The sequence below is a fragment of the Plectropomus leopardus genome, chromosome 8, assembly GCF_008729295.1.
Source record: "Plectropomus leopardus isolate mb chromosome 8, YSFRI_Pleo_2.0, whole genome shotgun sequence".
Lineage (NCBI taxonomy): Eukaryota > Metazoa > Chordata > Actinopteri > Perciformes > Serranidae > Plectropomus > Plectropomus leopardus.
In genome coordinates this window covers 16,237,821-16,259,448 of record NC_056470.1, presented here as the reverse complement: position 1 = coordinate 16,259,448, position 21,628 = coordinate 16,237,821, and the positions used below count along the sequence as shown (strand labels likewise).

The 21,628-nt window shown below is 39.5% G+C and overlaps 1 protein-coding gene across 3 annotated transcripts in view; it reads left to right on the top strand.

Annotated features, from left to right (window-relative positions):
• Positions 1 to 21,628, top strand: part of slc16a4 (solute carrier family 16 member 4) — a 65,791-nt gene that overhangs the window by 5,051 nt on the left and 39,112 nt on the right. For 2 of the 3 annotated variants that reach the window (XM_042491269.1, XM_042491268.1), the window contains exons 4-10: positions 6,417 to 6,549; positions 7,122 to 7,254; positions 8,052 to 8,195; positions 8,379 to 8,540; positions 8,678 to 9,334; positions 14,777 to 14,988; positions 18,755 to 18,848. In XM_042491269.1, coding sequence (XP_042347203.1) covers positions 6,433 to 6,549; positions 7,122 to 7,254; positions 8,052 to 8,195; positions 8,379 to 8,540; positions 8,678 to 9,334; positions 14,777 to 14,988; positions 18,755 to 18,848 — 1,519 coding nt within the window. In that variant the 5' untranslated portion in view covers positions 6,417 to 6,432. The remainder of the gene's footprint in view (positions 1 to 6,416; positions 6,550 to 7,121; positions 7,255 to 8,051; positions 8,196 to 8,378; positions 8,541 to 8,677; positions 9,335 to 14,776; positions 14,989 to 18,754; positions 18,849 to 21,628) is intronic. The other variant, XM_042491270.1, reaches the window with a different exon arrangement.

The window sequence follows — 21,628 nt, the reverse complement described above, 5'->3', positions numbered from 1 at the left end:
AAGAAGTTTCAAACTGGGCTTTTGTATTTGAATTTATTAGGCTCATATCAAACGAAAGTTGCATGCAACATTTTGTATTTTTTATTTGTATAAAGACAGGATTCTTGTAAATTTGGGGTACACACCTGTCTGATCTCGGACCTACTTGCTTTTCTGTGATTGTCACTCTTTCTCTTTTTTCCACCTCTTATAGTTTTGATTTAAACTCTGATGCAATCCTGTTCAGGACCCTGTGATCTTGCTTAATCCTGGCCTGAATTTCTTTCCTGCAGTTGAAAGCACTCTATAACTACATTTAAAATCTGATTTTGTTGAAGGTTTTTGAACGTCAGTAGTGATTATGATCCTAATTTGTTTGTGTTAATAATCGGACTACCTTTCTTACATGTGAATGTAATAAATATGGTTCACAAAACTGTTGGTTGGATGTGCAGGGGCAAAACTGCAGTTTCAAGCAGTGATCGTGCGATCCAACAAACACAACTGGCAGTTTTTACAGGTGAGAAGCCTGTGAGGGATCATGTCCTTGTCACTGCACAGGCAACTCCTGCTGGTGGTCGAGGCAGTGAGGGGGTCATTCAGTTCTCTCTATATAACAGACAGTAGTTTTTTTTTCTATTGGAGCAGTACTGGACAGTACTCACTACTGGAAAGCATATACACGTATATCCCAAAAATGCAGAGCGATTCTTTTTGTAAAAGGTTCCCTGTGGAGTTTTTGACCTCTAGTAGAGACATGGAGCAGTGTCCCCACATGGCGCACATGCACCCGGGTGATGCAATACATATTCCTGCCAGTAATTCCACTGATTAACAGTTGGTGGAAACACACCTAAATATCAGGTTTCCCACAGTCATGGAAATCCTGGAAAAGTCATGGAATTTTGCAATCTTATTTTCCAGGCCTGAAAAAGTCATGGAATTTATAAAAATCATTGAAAGTTTTGGAAAGTCATGGACCTTTGTTGTGTGCAATAAAATTGTTACAGTATTCTTGGGATGGATATCACCAGAGACCCAGTCATACAATATTATTATGATAATTAGGTCACAATGCTTTAATATTGCAATTTTAAATTTGCTGCAATATGTTTATTATTACTTTTTTAAACTGTAAGTAATGTCTCCAAAGCAATTTAAAAAAAATATCAATTTCATCGAATAAGATAAAGTTTTAAAGAGTTCTTCATTCCCCTTTTATTGCAGCAAAGTTTATCTTTTGAACTGAAAAACCACTGACTGTATTATTCTAGAGAGCTGACAAAAATGAAATTTGCATTTGTTTTCAAGTTTTTTATGAGAAAGGAATTCCTCTTGACACATTTTTTAGAGCTGGAGGATACAAACAATGTGTTTTGGTGAGTAACAGTGAATGTAAACATCACTTTTGTATACAATAAAACTCCACAGGGCCCCTTTAAGATTTCTGTTTTGAGTTTGCTCAGCCTGGATTCGATGCACAGATTTGGACCAAATCAGGCTTTCAGAGGGTGAAGATGAAAACATCTGTTTATAGTGCACTGTAAAATCCTACAAGTTGATTTTACTTTTAGCCTAATTTATGATAACTTTATATGTTATTGTTAACTTTCTTCAAAACTAGTTATATTTACCTAATTTTGTGAAGTTGTTGCAACTTGTAAATTACAAGTTTAATTAAATCAATCTGTCTAAGTTTTAGCAACTTCAGTAAACCAAGTTAAATGTGCTATATATCTGTATTCTGCTGGTTGCAAACTAGTCAGTCATATTTGTATTTTCCTATTAACTTCGTTATTGGGAAAATCCTGTTTGTCATTATCAAGTTAAGTCAGACAGACATTGTTTACTGAAGTTACTTAGAAAAAATAAGGTAATTCCATTTTTAAGTTGCAACATATTCACAAAACTAAGTAAATACAGCTACATTTTGAGCAAACTTGACTCAAATACAAAGTAAACATAAATTAAGATTAGTAGCTTTATTTATTTTCCTTTTTTAGGCAAAGATCAATTTATATAATTTATAGTTTGTCTGATTGGTTGTTGGGATACTTCTTTTCCTCTGGTCATCCTTTTTTTAAATTTATGGCTTCATAAATAGTGTCATATGGGGACAGATTTCTGAGAACATTATTGACCAAGTAAAGCAGCTAAAGTAAAAGTCGAAGAGAGAGACTCGTGGTGGAAGTGTGCAGTAACATGGTGTTAATATCTCACTACAAAGCTCTGATCTCCAATCCCCCATCGCTCAAACCCTCAGACCCCCGGCACATTCACAAACATGCACTCAACCACACTCTGAGGACAACGTGTGTAGAGCACATGGGGGGGAAATACTTTCCTCGCAGTACACTGGCCCAATTCATTCCCCTTTTAATCCGCTCTGTGCTCTCTGCCTAATGTGGTCTCTGCTTCTTATACATGTCTTAGTCGGACCCAGTTAGTGATGCAGGCTACAAAAAACTGGTGATAATAAACACAGGTTTACCTCTCAGACTTTGTTCAAGGTCTCTTTGCTCTCCAGTGTCTGAGGCTGAGACATGTTTTACCTCAATTTCTTCAATTTAAGACTGTTGCCTGGTCAATGGTCAGTATTTGACCTGACGTACGTCAGTCAAATTGCTTTATGCTACAGGTACAGCATAATAATAATGACAATAATAATAATAGCTATTTTATCGTTGCATTGGGACAACATTGCCTGTTCACGTTGCTTGTCCCCTCTGGACAGCATGTGTATCTTCAGCTCCAGGTACACCACACAGTGTGTGGCAGTCACCTGGCATCAGAGCAAGAGCTTTGCATTTCTCTGGTTAACCTTAAACTTTTAACTTAAAGCTGAACAGACTTGACTCGTCTTTGTGTTGTCAGCCGTGGTGCATTACTGCTCACTTGCAATGCACGTTCTTCTTTGACTTGGGATTCAGTGCAGATGCTTTACTGGGACACACATTATGTATATATACAGTAAATAGCTGAGTTTGCTTAATGTCCTCTTATTAACACCACCCTTTTCATCCTGCTGTGAGCTCTGCAAAGGTTTAATTAATTTAAAATTGAACTTAATTCTAGTTAAAATCTTGATATTGACCAGTATTTGTCTGTGAAGTGTGTTTCATCCAAAACTATACATAAGAATTTGATCTATTTGTACATATTCGACACCCTAGCTCATGCATGAATAAGCAAAGCTTTGTATGTTTTCCTACCTTGAGGCTGGCAATAGCCTCAGGTTGTGCATCTGTCAGATGTCGGTCTGTGGGTCTGTCTGTCCGTCTCATTCTTGTGAACAGAGCGCCTAGAGGGATTTTTTTCAAATATGGCACAAAATGTTTGGGCTCAGGGATGAACTTATTAGATTTTAGGGGTCAAAGGTCAAGGGGACCTCACATCTGTCTCATTCTTGTGAAAGCAATATCTCAAAAATGCCTTTAGGAAATTTTTTCAAATTTGGCAACACCCACTTAGACTGATTTTGGTGGTTAAAGGACACAGTGACGTCACAAAACACACTTTTGGCCATAACTCCAGAATTCATACACTTATTGTCACAAAATTCGACGTAAATGTCTAATAGGATAAAATTATGAAGTTATTTTATTTTATGACCAAAAGGTCAAAGGTCAGCTTCACTGTGACATCAAAATGCTCTTCAAAAACATTTCTCTGGCCATTACTCAATGCCATAATGCAGGAACAGAAGGGGAGACATTTGGTCAGACACTGAACTGGTGTCACTGATCTCAGGTCTCCACCTTGAAACTGTAGATCTGCTGTGCTGCTTGGGGGAAGATGTTTGTGAAGCATCCATACTTAAGAATATCTAGCTTTTTTCGCAGCAACATCTGAAGCACTTATCTAGCACTGACAAAGTTGTGTGATGTTGTATGTTGACTGTCATCGTAAGTAGTGATACTGAGATTGTTAAATCTCAGATGCTGAGATCGCCACTGGTTATTACTTTGGTTCCAAAAAAAAAAAAAAAAAAAAAGGGGGGGGGGGGGGGGGGGTGGGGGGGTGGGGCGGGGGGGGGCTGTGCGGCACTTCTTCTGCCACTAGACGGCAATACCTGTGACCAATCACACCTGAAGCACTTTTTGCACTTACTAAGGGTTTTTTTCCTTAAGTCTAAATTCTTGCTTGTGTTGTACGTCGCTTTAGATAAAAGCGTCTGCTAAATGAAATTGTAGAATTGTAGAAGCATTATCAGCTGTCATAGAGTCTGGACAGAAATTGATGCAAACTGTAACAGCAACTTGTCTGGTTCACAGAGGCATACAGTTACAAGGCGGTGTCCCTAGTTTTTAACACATCTCATTAAATATCTGCAGACACAAGTCAAAGTTTTGGGAGGAGGATCCTTTTGGAAACTTCCAAGAAAGGCTCAAAGTAATTCAAGGTCACACTGCAGTAAATCTGGCTCTCAACACAGGCATGAACAGGTCGTTCCTCAATCATCTCACCGCAGGAGCTCAGGTTCATTTCACAAAGCTGCAGTCTTTACGGCTTAACTTCACAGGTTACACAAATACTATATGCCCTTACATATAGAAAAAACAGAAAATTATGCACACTATACATGACATTTTGTTAACAAAACATTTAATTAGGAATTCACTCAGAAATCAATTTTTACCCCCCTGCCACAAGCAAAGTACAAACTGCAATATCTTCATCATCAGCGTATTGTCTTGCTGTAAAATAATTCTGATCTCTGGAAAATGCTGCTGTTGCAGCATGAGATGAGAGAAAAAATCATTACAGTGGCTTCAAGTCCTTATAAGAGCATCCATTCATTTCAACATTTGGGGTGGGGGGCACATAGAAAACAGGGGAGGTTGGGGGTCCTCCCCCAGGAAATAATGAGTGTGAAACACTTAAGTTCTTGCATTCTAGCAAATCTTTATGTATGAATCTGTGCAATTTATGATTTAGTGTTAGATAGAAATAGAATAGAATAGAATAGAAATAGAAATAGAATAGAAAATGTCTTTAATTTTGTCAGAATTAAAGTCCTTTGCTACTTTAATCATGGTCTATGAGTGCTTGTACCCAACTTAAGTAAATCCAAAATTTTACTAAAACAGCAACTGCGTGCTTTCAAGTCTCCAAAGTCCATTTCGAAGCAGGTGAGAGGGTTTTTAGATTTTAATCGTCTCCTGGAACAGTCTTTGGGGATTTTTGGCTCACAAAATGAAATATCACAAAGTTAAAACGTCATCACCGGTGAGGCAAACTTTAGCAGATCATGGCGAAGACATGCAGTTACGTGCTTAGAGTGAGCTTTAAGGTACACGTGATTGAATATTTACACTAAATGTAAACACTGCTGAGACACCGAGTCCAGAGCAGTAGCTGTAATAAGAGCAAAAGAGGTGGAAAAGTAACCGTTAAGCTGTACTGTAACCAGCCTGTTTCACAGTTCAGTGACTTAACAAGTTAATGCAGCAATACTGTCTACTATCCTTTATGTTTTGTGGCAGAGAAAAATATTCACAATATTGTGCATGTGAGTGACCATCAAAATCATTTGTCTATAATCTTGTTTGGTATTTTCAGATACCTAAGAGCCCTTTAGTTTGGCATAAAAGATGCAAAGAGGCTCCAGAGGTAAAGATAAGATGAGGAGCTTGTAGATGTCCTTTAAGGTAGCATGATTACACGTGATTCTGTATGATGTAAGATACACTGTATAAGGCTGAGTGAATATAATATCCATGTGTGTCCTGTACCAAGAGCTTCTTTGGCCAAATTTGTGTTGTAATGAAGTAATGTATTCAGGTAAGGATGACTGTAGCCTGTCGAGTTTGTTCCTCTATTCATCAAAGTTTCCCACAGCATTCTTACAGGATCGTTCTGTACCGTGACGTGTTTTTTTTTAACATAAAAAGTAAACAAACAAATTCAAATGTCTTCAGAAATGGCTCTCAAATCCACTTAGTGTAGCATTGTAATAGAAGTGCAGAACACTATAAATGAGTAATATAATCACAGTTCCACTTCAAAGAATTGTTATAGCTGAACTTTAATATTCCCAGTCAAAAAAATCCAAAAATCTATCTCAGTTCCGCTTATTACAGCATTATAGTATAACTTGTTCACTAAAGATGAACAGCAAAAATTGAAATTCCACTTAAAGTGGTGTAGCAGCTTCACTTGAACACGAAAGAAATAACATTCTAATTATTGGAGTAGCAGTATTAACAATTAAACATGAATATCTGCTGTAAATCGTGCTCTCCGTTTATGACACCTGTGATGGGTGGATTTAAAGAAGAGATTTGGTGGGGCGTGTGCTCAAAAAATGTGTTGATCAGACCTGATACTGATCCTTCCGATCCGTTTGGGACATCCCTAATAAGTACTGATATGCTAAAATATGTGTTGAATGCTTCTGATGAGGCTGCAAAGTTACTGATATTTTTTTCTTCTAGTGAAACCAAGGCAACCATGAACCTGTTCAGGAAGGATGCCATGAGCACAAAGAAGGAGAAGGAGAAAGAGATCCAGTATGAGGACCCTCCAGATGGAGGTTGGGGCTGGATGGTGGTGCTACATTGCTTCCTGGTATGTCCACCTTTTTTTTGATTCCCCATCTCTTTAACATGCAAATATTAAGTTAATGCTGTTGACCAGCACAGTGCCTTAACGAGATCCCAATAGGATGGTGGCAGCAAAATGAAAAAATAAATAATAATAATAAAAAAATAATCAGACATTTAAAAAAAATGTCTCAGGTCATTATTGTTTATTAAATATTTTCACATTTTCTTTTCTTTAGTCTTTATATGTGTTCTTTACAGCCTTTAGCAAGAACAGTAATAAAACGGTAACTTTAGAATTGTTCAATCCTATTTTTCCATGTTTTTGTGTCTAAGTGAATGTTGGCAACAACAGTGTTAAAAATTGGTCCAGTATTGAGTCAGAAGGCTGCGGCCGGCATTGCCAAAACAAGCTGCAATGTAACTATGCAGGGCACATCCGCTAAAGGTGTTTGTTTTTGCCACTGACAGGCTCAGATTGTTGTTCTAAGCGTCTGACAACATTAGGAAAAGGATTCCCTCGTCTTGCCAGCAATGATTTCTTTCCCATTTTTTCCAAGTCATCGTGTATGTGTGTGTGTGTGTGTGTGCGTACAGGTGAATGTTCTAGTAATGGGAACACTGAAGAGTTTTGGGATCTTCTTTGTGGCGTTCCAAGACGAGTTTGGAGGCTCATCAGAGAGCATCAGCTGGATCGGCTCCATCATGTCAAGTTTGCGTCTGTCTGGAGGTTCGTATGTGAAAAAAACCCTAAACCCTATTGTATGCATCCCCATCACAGCTCTGCCTAGAATTTATAGACTGGGTCTAAAGATAATTAAAGATAATTATATCAAAGATGTTTGTCTTATAGAATTGAGTCCCCTATCTCCTTCATGCCACCACTAAATCTGTAGGAAGAGAGCAATGCTTTTACTGTTTTGAGCCACTTTTCCTCTCCATGTTTACACTTTTGAACAACTGAAAAAAAAATCTTTAGGAGTGTTTTCCATCCATCTCTTTTCATGCCTTTTTAATTTTGTACATAAAAAATGCTATGTGAAAAGGAAAAAAAAACTCTTAAAAAAATCACATAAAAGGTTTTTACCTTTCGGGGAGATGGAAAAGTAGATGTATCGATAAAAGGTAAATGGCAATAAAAAGAATGGAAAGTGAATAAAGGATGACATACCAGAATTGAGAGGCCACTGAAAGCTGTCTTTGTCTTGGTGGATGGCTTTTGACAAACTGGCAAGAACTCCTCCAAGAGCACACAGCTGTAATATCAGTTGTTCAAAACTCTCTATTTCCATTGTCCAGTGTGCTCTCCGCTATTATACATTTATTGTTTTCTTTCGTTTGAGATTTGACTGGTGCTTTTTCTAAGTGCTGCGGCCTCTTCTGCAGACTTCTGACAATAAGTTCCACCTACTGCTTATCTGAACCAACTCTCAATATTTCTTTAACAGTAGTGGGTAGTAATTTGTGTAACATTTGGATGGAAACCCAACTTATATCTTCATGCCTCGTCTCCTTTATCCTCTGTAGCACCCATTGCCTCTGTAGCCTGTGCCAAGGTAGGAACCAGGGTTACCTCCATCGTCGGGGCAATTCTGGTTAGTGGAGGCTTCCTCATGAGCATTTTTGCCAACAGTGTGGTGTTCCTCTACATCAGCATGGGAGTGATAGTTGGTAAGTAGAAATCTGTCAACCAGTGTGATCCAAACTTGCTGTTTCCCTCATGACTTTAAACCAAGGTCACCCTCTGCAGGAGGACATCTCAGCCCATATCTCTTAGTGATTTTTTTCTCTTGTGACCCCAAAGTCCTCTGAAAGACACAGTCTTATGATGCTAAACATTTTTACTCCTTACAGGAATTGGTTTTGCACTACTATACCAATCCTTCTCAGTGGTCACAGCGCTGTACTTCCGAAAGAGGTTAGCGACAGCGTATGCAATCGGACGTTCTGGGATGGGTTTGACCTTTGCCCTTGCTCCGTTCACTCAGCTGCTCCTGGACCAGTATGCTTGGCAAGGTATGCAGGACAAAAGTGTCAATGATTGGTGCACACTGTATAATGTATGTTAGCCTGTTTCCTTTTTTTGCAAGAATAAATACATGGACATATACCAGGTGATATTTTGGGTCTTGAGCTCTCTTTGTCCCCCACAGGTGCAATGCTGATTCTCGGTGGTCTCATGCTGAATCTGGTGGCCACTGGGATGCTTCTGCGACCCATCAGAGTGAAGCCTCCCGTGTCAAACCCTACCTCTCTTCCCATTCAAAAGAGCCCTGCTGTTTCAATCAAGAGCTCCTCAGAGAAGGAATACACTAAAAGCTGCTTAAATGGTTCCTCTCACTTATCCAATGGCATCTCCAAATCAGACTCATTTCCCTCCCCTCCTCCTCTTCCCCCTCATGGGGACACTGAGAATACGGGGGGCCAGTGTACTCAGGGACTCCAGGACCAGTCAGTGAACCCTGAACTGACCAGGCTGGTCCTCAATGGTGTGAACGGCCATGAACCCCGCCATGACTTGGGTCAGTGTAAACCCACAACTCCAGACAGCTCAGCTGAGCTCAATGGCAGCATGAATGGATCCACCATTGTGGGAGTTCCCTCGCATGCCAGCACGCCGAGTGAGTTGACCGTCATAAAAGCCAAAGTACTGGATTTCTCTCTGCTGAAGGACCCGTTCTTTTGTATCTACACTTGGTCTTTGGTCTTCAGCCAGCTTGCCTACTTCATCCCCTATTTCCACCTGTCTGCCCGAGCCAGAAACCTTGGCATCGATGCCATGGACGCCTCCTTCATCATCTCTGTGGCAGGTGAGACACACATTGATCAACTACATTTTTTATAATCCACCTTTAAGGAATAGCTTGACGTTTGGGGAACGGGGCACACTGTTTTTCATACATACATCTTTGGGGAAATAAACAAGCTGTTGCTTAATGTACAAGTTTAGGCATGCTTCTCCTATTTAAATGCACTTATTTGCTTGAAAGTAGGAACTTGTGGACTTACAGAAGGTATTGCACACATTTCCATCTTCAAGATTAGTCACCAGGCTGCATTTGACGGTCTGAAATGTTGGCAAAACATAAAGTTAATAAAGAGCCCTGATGCTCTGACATATATCTATAAATCTGACTGACATTGACTAAATTGACTGTATATTTTGGACAGGTAACCTCAAAATTAGTTAAATAGTAATTTTTCCTCTTACCAGCTGAGCTATTTATCATTCTAGATATGCCTTACACTTTGGTGTGAGTTGCAGAGTGTTGAAGATAACGGTCACAGAAATGTCTGCTCTCTCTCGAATATAATAGGACCTGGATGGCACTCAGCTTGAGGTACTTAATGCATCAAAAATGCATCTGAAAAACTCAACAGCAATGGCTCTTTCCAAAAATCATGATTTAGTTGCTCAAGATAATGCACAGACTGTATTGTGAGCAGTTTATAAAAGGAACTATTTTCTTTAAACAGAAATACACCCTCCAACCTATCATTGATCAGAAAAAAGCTCAGAAGAGGCTTGTGCTTGTGACAGCATGAGATGTAAACTTTAATGGCATCCTCAAGCCAAGTGCCAACTAGCTCCATTATAGTGGAGAGAAGGCAGACATCTCCATAGCTGATATCTCCAACACTCTGCAACTCACACCAAAACAATCCAGATTGACAACTGGCATAGCAGGTAATAGGAAAAATATGTATTGTTGGTTTGTGGGGAGAAGTGTCCCTTTAATGCCTTTGAACGTGACTTAAAACGTGACTTTCAGCAGGAAATTCACAGCAACTGTGCAGAGGGAGGTCCAGGTTGCTTTAAGACTGGGTTTAAGAAGCAATGCAAAAAAATAAAAAGTCCTCAGTCAACTTCTAGGCATTAATAATTCATGAGCTGCTCAGACTCTGCAGTCTTATGTAATGAATGTGCTTACATAAAAGCTGAACTTTGTTCCACTGGCCAGAGCGGGTGGGTTCAGCAGTATGCCATTGATGAGGCCACTCCATATGAACAGAAAACAGCATTAACATTTTGACCAGCGACCACATGTGCGTGTAATTCTTTAAGAGTGCTTGGTCAGGCTTGGTGAATAATTGAAATGCTCCAGATGGGGTTGTGTGTTTATGAGTTACATGCTTCTGTCTTGTAATCCATCCCTTGGTAATAAGTCCAATGCAGACAGAGATAGCATTACCTTTAAAGAAAGATGTCTTTTAGACAAGGATAATTACATTTAAGTGGTCACATCACTTACTTTTGGATGCATTAAAGGGAGAGGGGATGAGAGGCAATGTCATCATAGTAACACAAGAAGTGCTAACCATTTGTCACATTTCTTAATTTTTTTACATCACATCTCATCAGTATGAAATGAAATCTAAATGTGTGAATTATATAGCAATGTTTTGGCTTTTGAAGAAATGGTTTTAGATTGCCAAAAGGATTATTTTGGTGTCCTGAAAAAATCCATCATTTAAGTGTACATTATGTAGATGGTCTGTGTATATGCAGTGTTACCTTTATCAGCTTAAGTGTGCATGAGCAGCTGGACACTTCCACTGCTGGAGGAACTGGAGGAAAATGTAAGAAAGATCTCAAGAAAACACTCTCCTGCACAAGCAACACAGCTGAGATTTAAACATTTATGGACTAAGCCAAAACTAAGTTTGGTGTCAAATAACACCGCTGTTTAAAATTTCAGGGGGTATGTTAAAATTAGCTGACAAATTGGCTTTATGAGCTCTTAAACAAATCTCTAAAGTGTTTCTATTGAGGTGTAAGAAAAAACAGATCATACAGATGTCTGAATTCTCCCTTATAGTCCGTGTTGTGATTTCTAAGCTTCATGCCAGTGATCAGCGCCAGCCCGCAGCGAGACTGACAGATTCTCTTGACTCAGGCATGTTTGTTCTGTCACATTCTCTTTTCACGTGCACTTGGATGAGGGAGAAAGAAAGACAGAGCGAGAGAGACAGGGTGCCACCCGCACCACAAAGCCACCATCCCAGTGTCCCCCTTTCCCCAGACCCAACGCTTGCCATAGAGGCCCATTGACTCGGCTGAGGGAAGGAGGCCACTATCGTCCGGGTCAGCCTGCTCGTCAACCCTCAGCCACAAGTACTGGAGTCGCTAAGCAACAGCTAACCAAGTAAAGTTTTTGGCGGGATGACAAGAGGGGCTCCCAATTCTGTTCTGAGTCCAGTTATAAAGTGGCTGATACTTTGCAGAGGAGCACTGAGGCGGCAGTGCGTACAAAAGAGGAGACAGGACCAGCCAAGTGCCACCTTAGAGGAGCTGGGAAAACCAACATGCCTTTATAACCTTTTGCTTTAATGTGGTGACAAAATGCCCTTTCTTTGAAAGAAAGGAAATGGTACTTGATGATTCCGTTAATGCCCAGAGGCATGCGTATACTGTATGCCAGTAATACTTAACTTACTGTGAGCGGACCAAAGCCGGCCCCTAACAGGGTGGCCTCCCAACTATTTTCTGTTTTGCAATAAAATAAAGTAATTCATACAAGGAATTGTTTTTGTTCTCTTAGTACACACATGGTGCCAAAGTGCATAAAACAGCATTAAAATAGAGCTTGTTTATCAAAAGAAGTGCCAGTGGAAGATTCCCCTAACGCCCTGACAGAGGTCCTAGCTAAGCCCATAATGTCTGAAAATCCTAGAAATCTATTAAAATCCTAGAAATGTCCTACAGTCCTAGAACCTCCTTAAAATCCTAGAAATGTCCTTAAATCCAAAAACTGCCTTGAAATCTGAGAACCGTCCTTAAATCTAAGAACTGTCCTAAACTCCTAGAAGTGTCTTACAATCTGATGATGTCCTCAAATTCTGGAAATGTCCTAAAATCCCAGAAATGTCATAAAATCCTAGAAATATCCTAAAATCCTAAAAACATGTTTGGGGCTGCTACAACTGACCCCAAACATGGCCCCTGGTTATTTTGCAAAAGTGGCCCCAAGGCAAAGCAAGATGAGTATCCCTGCTGTACACCTACTATATACCTGTCAGCACTATGGAGATAACTAATAATGTCCCTGATGCGGTGGGCTTAAGGTGCAACTCGGAAAGGCCAAATTTAAACCGCAGTGTTCTGAGTTTGAACAGGAACAGCTGCAGGCCTGGACAAACCTGCTGAGGCTAAAACACACAAACAAACTTACAACTCGTCTGGATGCAAGCAGGGGACACCCCAGGACACTGTCTTGGGTCGCTAGAGGAGAACACATAAACACGGCACAGCTGCCTCATGTCATCTTTCTAACCTCGGAGGAGAGGAACACTCGAGAGTTATGTAAGGAAAGCAGAGGTGTTCACAGGCGAGGCATTTCATCGTTTATTCATGTGAAGTTCATTCAAAGCCGTAAAGAGAAGATGTCACTGATTGTCATTAGTTAAATCCACATGTTGATTTATGTAAGGAAGCTTTCATTCATAATAAAAATAAGTCTGCATACTACACTTGGTAGCACAAACTATATGCAAACATCCATATTCAGCATTTTTCATCAGTTTTGAGTTCAAGCTGAGTGCCAGTGGCTGCAGCCTGTGCAGCTGTGGTGCAGAGGCTGAGCAAAGGATGGGTAACTCTGATCTGCATAGAACCAGTTTGTTTCATTGATCAATGGCTCAGCGCTGCCTGCTTGTAGCTATTCCTGCGGCGGTCAATACACCACTGCAGTTTCTGCACCGCCTATCGCGTTCCAGTTGACCTCAGCAGAGAACAGCACATATCTGCTCAGTCATCATACCCGACTGGAGCAAACGATCAATCAGATGGGATGGAGTGCATAATGAGTAGTTTGCCTGGGTGATACTAGTGTAATACAGATGTTAACAGATGGATGTATTTCTGCCCACTGTGTGTGGAAACGTTCTCCAGGATGGGAACAAACTCGAAATAGACTTGTCTAGACATCACGTTTGTTATTAATGCAGACCTAGTTCTGCTGCAGTGTCACCCTTCTTTCGCATTCTGTCTTTGCCTGACACACACACGCACGCACGAACACACACACACTCAGTCACCTCCTCCACGCTCTGTTTGCAGTACATGAAATACTTGCATGACTTAAAGGAACGCTCACAAGTGCCTGCATGTGAGGTGGATACCCTCGTGGATTGCCTAGCTGCACTTGAACTACACTTTGCAGTGCCTTGCCTGACTTTGACATTTAACTCTTTCTGTGTAACTAAGCATCATTTTATGATGCAGACATAACTGTCAGTCTCTGACCACTGGTCTGCTGTCGCAGCATTTGTATTGAAGTTCCACTAGGATCATCTTGACACCAAAGGACAAATGGATTTAAAGTGGAAACGCTGGCTGATTCTCTAGATAGCCCAAAAAATCTTGAGCTAAGCCGGTTTAAGAACCAGAGCTAATTTGTTGGAAAGGTGTTATGTGAGGAATCAGGCACAGCAGTGGTTTGAGCTAAATGCAAAAATACTCACAATGCCACACTACTACAATTTATCCCGAGGGGGACATGGATGTGTGACCCAAATTTCATGGTAATCAATCAAACTGTTGTCAAGATATTTCACTTAAAAAAACTGACATGTTAACCTCATGAATGCGATAGAGTTAAAGCCAGAGGATCACCAATGTTAGGGAACCATGAATGTCTTTGCAGAATTTCATAGCAATACCTCTAATAGCTGAGGTATTTCAGCTAGGACCAAACAATCTGCATGGACAGAAACTTTTTAGGGTTGTATTTATTTCTTATTATCTCTTATTATTTTCAAATTTATACCCAGTTTAATTATCATTCTGCTTTATTAAGTATATTATTCCGGTAACAAGACATCTGTGGCTGGACTGGATATATTCTCTAAAGGGAAGCTTCTTGATTACTGAAAACAATTTTTATTTAAAGGTGAAGAGGGGGAGCAATGCTCTTGTGTTTTGGAATTTCTTCAAAAACTCCATTACCAAAGAGCAGCTTCCTGTTACTACCTGAATATTTTATTGTTTGCATCCCCCAGTCTGCCAGTCGTCTCTTATACTCTGTCCTTAAAGAAACAGTTCACTTTATACGACCAGGATAATCCACTCTGTGTCAATGTTGCTTTCCAAGGAGCTCTGCGCACATACGTTTAAAACAAACAAGAAAACAGAAAGAAAGGTCTCCTTTTTACTTGTCTAATTGCTCAGTCTCTTGCTCTCACCTGCATGACTCATCTTTATCTTACAGTTTTACTTTGACATTTACAGACCTCACCTGTCTCTGTTGCAGGTATCACAGAGACCATCGCCCAGCTGGCCTCGGGCTGGGTGACAGACAGGAACCTGTTCCATAAATACCATTACCACAAGGCCTACCTGATCCTCTGTGGCCTGGTCAACCTGCTCTCCCCACTGGCAACATCCTACATCCTGCTGATGGTTTATGCTGTCTTCTTTGCCATCTTCTGTGGTGGATATATGGCTCTGCTGCTGCCTGTTCTGGTAAGAAGTCTATCTGAACAAAATGAGCCCCTATTAAGAATAATAGGTAATGCTTTACTTGACAGGTCCCGTTGATAGTGATATGTTACTTTAAATTCAGAAGAAGCTCCTTGGGATGGATGGAGTTCACTAATTTGGTATTCATTGTTGGGAAATGGACACAGTGTCCAATTGGTACATAAAAAATAGTTTCTTTACATAATGAATAAAGTTGACAGTGAAAAAATAAACAAGACTTATGGTCCAATTTCAATTGTACAAGCCCCAATAATGAGTGCAAAGCAGAAGGTCTTGAAGGTAATTGGTCATATTGAAATTTTGAACGAATTGTGTCACTAGATGAGAAGCAAAGTGATCTTAAAAGTTAATATATATGAAATGAAAAAAAGTGCCAATTTATCAAGCAGTTGTTGAGATATTCCATAAAATAAGTGAAAACTTTAACCTGCTAGTTGCACCTGAGAAAATTCCTCTGGGGACCATGAATGTCTGTACAAATTTTCATGGCAATTTATCACATAGTTTTTGCAATACTCTAGTCTGGACCAAAATATTGGATTGACACAGCATGTAGTTATAAATGGAGCAGTTCTTTGAAGGACATTCAACAGCTGCTTATAAATTCCGTACAACTGTATAACTTAAGTCAAATAAATCAGAAATATCAATTTTCCCTATAATTAGTGCAAAATTCTTGACAGGGAATTTGACAGTGAATTATTTAGAACTCACGCATAAAATAAACTGGTACCAAACTTCAATTTGAATTCAAAGGTCCCCGAAAGGTCTTAATCCAGCACTTAGCATAAAAGTGTTTCTTCAAAGAGACATGGAGTCATGATTTCCTTGTCATATTACAGGACACGGCAGGGCAGAAAGCAAAAGCTTTTCTGAACCAACTTCAAGTGAAAACTTTTTTTAGAAAGTCTGTAAAGATTATTGAAGGCAGTTGAATGTTGCAGAATCTGCGGTGCCAGTAGATCAGGGCACAGTATGCTTTTCACACAATCCCACCAGCATCAGTCTCACTATAATATCAGTATGTGGTTCAAAGTAAGACTCCTACAGTAATCAGACTCTAATCTGTTGAATTTACAACAAGTGTATTTGTGTGTTGGGGACTTTTGTACCATGAGAACATGGCTTCATTACGTCATTGTGTCATGCACTGAAGTGAAAAATATCCTTGAAGCAGACTGCTGGAGATGTTTTCCAACTGTCTTTATGGGTGGAACAACATATTAAGTCAGCGAGTATCCAGTGTCGTCAGGTCATATCACACCTGAGAACAAAAACGTTCGGATGAACATGTGGTGTGATTTCACTTGGCGATGTCACAGCCTCAAAGGGCAGGACATGCCTCTGGGACTGAATGTTGACGGATCAGTTTTTTCTGAATGTGAGTGGAAGTGCAGTAGAACTAGTTTTTTTTAAATGAGATTAATATTAAAGCTTGTCTCTGCCTGCTGATGAATCACTTATTCTCCAGAGAAACGGGTTATTAAGAAAGACTTTGAAAAGTAGGTCAAGTATCAACATGTTCTTAAAAATGCTGTCATCAGCTTCACTTGGCAAGTTCACGTGGCTGTACTGATGTTATCGCAGATGCCCTTTTCAGGTATTGTGTTGACAAGAACTATCAGCCTTTCCCAGACATTCAAAACACAGGCCTGTAACCTGCTGTCACTCCCAAAGTGAAGTTTTCTTACACCTGTTGTGTTTGAGGAACAGTAAAAGGCACCAATGATTTCAGTTAAAACCTTTTTATAAAGAAACAATGCTGGTTATGATTAATTATTATTATATATATTATTATGATTGGGCCCATGTGTTATTAAAATAAAAGCCTTTCTTGTAACCTGTCAATATCAATACGTACAACTTTCAGGTGTACTTTTAGATTAATGGGGCTTGGACTGTGCTATGGTTTGTATAGGAGCCGAATTCCGTGTCAATGTTAATGTTGAAAACAGAGCTGCAAAGTAATAAATGCTTAGCTGTTTTTCAAGTTACAGCAAGCTAGTGGGGCTGTTGTGACGGGCATATGTTATTTACTAATTAAATGTTGTTGATCTGCGTCGGATCATTACTTGTGCTACAGAGCGTATCCATCCGCATACATCATACCTGGAGCGTCAAGGCAAGTTAGGTCCATAGGATTGCCAAAATAATTGTCATAAATAGAATGTTACCAATCTCACTGGAGCCTACCTGAGTTTGGGAAACCTGCTGTCATATAGGACTGGTAAAAGGGAAACAAGAAAAAAGGCTCAATGTTATTGCCCCCAGCTTCTTGTTATTCTCCCCTGACTGCACTTGTCCTTCTCTTTCAAGTTTAGCATTAGCCTCTCCAATTTTTAACTGTAGGAAGACATTTTTATTCCATGTTAAAAAGTCTATGCTTTTATGTTTTTGGGTTGTCTTTCTGTTCAATTGTCCGTCCCATTCTTGTGAAAGCAATATTTCGAGAATGTCTCCCTTGGGCTTGACCTGGACCAAGGTCACTGTGACCTTGTCAGTCTCATTCTTGTTGACGCAATATCTTAAGAACACCTCAAGGAAATTCTTTAGAATTTGGCACATTTGTCAACTTGGACTCAATGGAGAACTGATTCAAATTCAAAGTGGTCAAAGGTCAAAGTCACTATGACCTTGAGTCGGTTTCATTTTTATGAATGCAATACCTCAAGAATACCTTGAGGGAATTTCTTCAAATTTGGGGCAATTGACTCTGTAAAGTAAGCTCTGTAGGCAGGATTGTATGCAGCTCATGTAATGTTAACCCAGTTGTGGGAGAGATTTTGGCATTTTAGCAAGCCTTGGATGCGATACATATGCAAGTCATTATGCAGCGGATACTTGAAACTTTGTATTTCAACAACACTTTTGTTAATGTGTTGTTAGGTTTAGACTCAAAAGACATTTAGCTAGGGTAAGCAAAAGATTATATTTCTGCTATAAACACCAGGTTCCGGGGGCTCTGTCTCAGCAAGAAACATAGCGACAATAAAAAAAAAAACAACAGCCTTTCATGGCACTATCACCACTGGAAAACAGCGATGGGTCGCAAAAAAACATCCTTGTTTGAGCCTGAAAAGCCGTTGGAAATACAGGGATGACTCACTGAATCACAAATGATTTTGTTGTTTGTTGGGCTCAGTGTCTTAATGCAGGAACAGGATAGGAGACATTTGGTCAGATACTGAATTGATGACACTAATCTTCTCGAAATTTTCCTGAGGGGTTGAGGATTTGTGTAATCGTCCATGTTTTCACAGACGTGGATGTAAACTGTGAGTGCTGCTTGACTGGTTCGCAGTGGCATAATTTTAGTTTCCTATGAGTTTCTGTTGGAGGAACCCATACTAATGTTAAAGAACAATGTTGAGCCACTTATGAATAACCTGATAACATAAATGAGGTCACTGGGTTTGATAAAGGTCACTGCTTCATCATCAAGCTGGAGGTGTCAGAACAAGAAGTGTCTTGCATGTGTTTGACAATTTATTACATGTCATGTGTGCACTCCTACTATTTTCCAAAGCTTGCCATACTTGTTAAGGTTTTGGACCTTTTTATCACAGTTTATATATCAACTTGCAGATATCTGGGCTAACTTCTTTGACAGGCAATCCATCATGTTAAACTCAATGAACTTTTTTTTTATTACATTATACTAAAGTAATACTTAACACCATGCAAATAAGAAACAAGATGACTCAATGTGTAAAGAGCTTCAGGTTGAATGTGTTGTTCTGCTCTGCAGGTAGATCTCGTGGGGTCAGAGAAACTCAACAACTCCATGGGCTTCTCCATGTTCTTTGTTGGCCTTGGTTGCCTCACAGGACCTCCTTTGGCAGGTGAGTGGATAATGTCATGGAAAACCTTCAATCAGACATGTGTTAACCCACTTTTCAACATGCATACAATAACAAATGCGTACATATGCACTGCATATGTATGGGATCATTGCCATGACATTACTGTCTGAAGTGTGTGTGTGTGTGTGTGTGTGAGAGAGAGAGAGAGAGAGAGAGAGAGAGAGAGTCCATAAGAGCTTCAAACAGGGAGTGAGTGAGTGGGGGGACCAGTGAAGGGGTTGATAATCTTTTCGTACGAACATATATATTTTAGGGGGTGTTGTGGCACATATTTTCCTGGGGCCCTGAATTCCTTGTAGTACCTCCAAGTGTATCTGCCTGTCTGTGTGCATGCAGTCACTATGGAGTGTGAAAACTGAAACACACAGTAGAAAAACAACCTTTAGTTAGTGCAGCCCTCAATGCAGACTAGGGCTTTGGGGTTGCTTTGACAAAAATGCATACAGGGGTTACTGGGTCAAATTTCATCTTGCCTAGAAGTGAGTCAAGTAGAATAACAGTGTTGTGTGAATGTGTGTCCATGGCTGGCTCGTTTTGAGTCACTTTGTTTAAGTGATGGCAGATTGCCTTTGTTAGTCTTAGAAAGCTGTTTCTAATCTGGACACAGTTTTTCCTCATTGTGTTTTTGTTACATCAGGTTGTGGCAGATTCCTTCTAATGAACTGCACCTTTTCTAGGTCAACTAGAAAAACAAAACCTAAGTTATGAATCACCTGCACAACACATGAGCTGATGTGTGGATCAAACCTGTTTTTATTTTCACTAAATGTAGCTCTGAAACTTGTACAGCATGCCTCCATGTGATTAACACATATTTCATTTTTTTTGTGAACGTGACGTCTTTCTTGGAAAAATCATTCTTTGTTCCCTTAGGTAACGTTCAGCCCCAGTTAAACCAGGGGGTTCCCTTGAACCTGTTGACATGGTCCCTGCCCACTGTGTTGGGCAATCCCCTCAGAGCAGTTTATGGATTTCGGGGTTGAACCGTGACTAATGACTTCTCTGGGGTAGTGCGGAAATAGCATGTGGCTCTTGTTTACCATCCCTGCGGTTCAAGTAAGAAACAGACTTTAGGCAAACTGTGTTTCCTCGTTCGGGTCACACGTTGTGATAACATTGCTGTTTGAATGTGTAGCTCTTCGGGATGGCCAACCGTCTCAGCCACAGCTGTCACACCTGCTTTTTTATCTGGTTCAGACAGTTGTGAGTCACTTAAACTAGTTTACACCTAAGTCACGCATGTTAAAAATGTGAGCCCTCCCCATTCAGCAATGTAGATGAATGTAGAAATAAAATTGTGTGTCAAAGGGGAAACTTTAAAGGTGAAGTGTGTAAGATTTAGAGGGGGTTTTGGTCCTCTTTCTCCATAACAAATAGACAAGGTGATTGAAACTGGGAAAAACACTGAATGGAGCAGTTTCACATTACAAATCATGTTTCCAATACTGTTCTGCAGGTCGCTGCAGGCAGCTTTTCCAACACATGCTAATGTGTGGTCACCTTTTTTATCTGATAACTTGATCCAGACATCCAGGAGGTTTTAACCGGAAGTCGAATTATCCACTCAGTCAGTTTAGTAAGTCAAAAAGAAGTCAAGAGTACAGTATGTTGATAAAAACATTAAAAAAAAAAAACCACAAGTATACAATGTATTGTAGAGTACAGCTACCAGGCATAGTATACATCATATACTTTTTTAACACTTTTTTTGCGACATACTATTCTATGACTTTTTTGTACTTACTATCCTGTGATTTTTTAAAAGTTGTTTCAACATGATATTCAATTACTTTTTTGACATACTATTCAGTGACTTTTTGACATTCAATACTATGACTTTTCGACAAAATACTTTTTATATACATTTTTGATAACACCGCAGTATGACCTTTTTGAGCCTTTATGGGTCATTTTTGATGGCCGAGTATACTTTGACATTATGGGCTCATATCTGATGACATCCTTTACTGACATTTTTGCGCTATTTTGGGTCTTTTTTGACGGCATACTATACTATGATGTTTTTGGGTCATTTTTGATGACATACTATGACATTTTTGGGTCATTTTGGACAATAAACTATGCCCTGACATTTTTGAGCCATGTTGGTTCATTTTTGACAATATTGTATACTATAATGTGTTTGGGTAATTTCTGATGACATACTATACTAGTAGTAAATAGTAATGCGACTCAGCTTCGGCTATAAGAAACAATGAGTTTACATTTAAAAACAGAGCACCACCCATTAAAATCAGACATACACACAAATCAAAAACATCTTTATAAATGAAGGGTTTATTAAACTACTCTCTACACAGCAAAACTACTGCTAAAAGACTATGGCTAAGTGAGTTTAAGAATAGGTATGGATAAATGATGAAAGAGTGAATACAGCAAAGACATGAAGTGAATAAAATGACTAAATGTACAACAAACTCATAAAAGAAGCAACAATAAAAATGAGGGGGTTAAAACCAGTGAGGAACTGAATTAGTTGTGACATCTAGACTGAAATTATGCAAGATCATTTTTGGTCGTTTTTTCAACATGCATTATTATAGTGTTTATTGCTGTTTTTTTTTTTTTTAACATACTATACTATGGCCAGTCCTGGCGCGCTCTTTTATGCTGTTTTGAGGTGTTTTTTGGAACATGTTATATTTTAATTTTTTTCTGCCATATTACAACCTTGCCATCTTGGTCATTTTTTCAACATGCCTTATTATGGTGTTTTTGGCTGTTTTTGCAACTTTTTA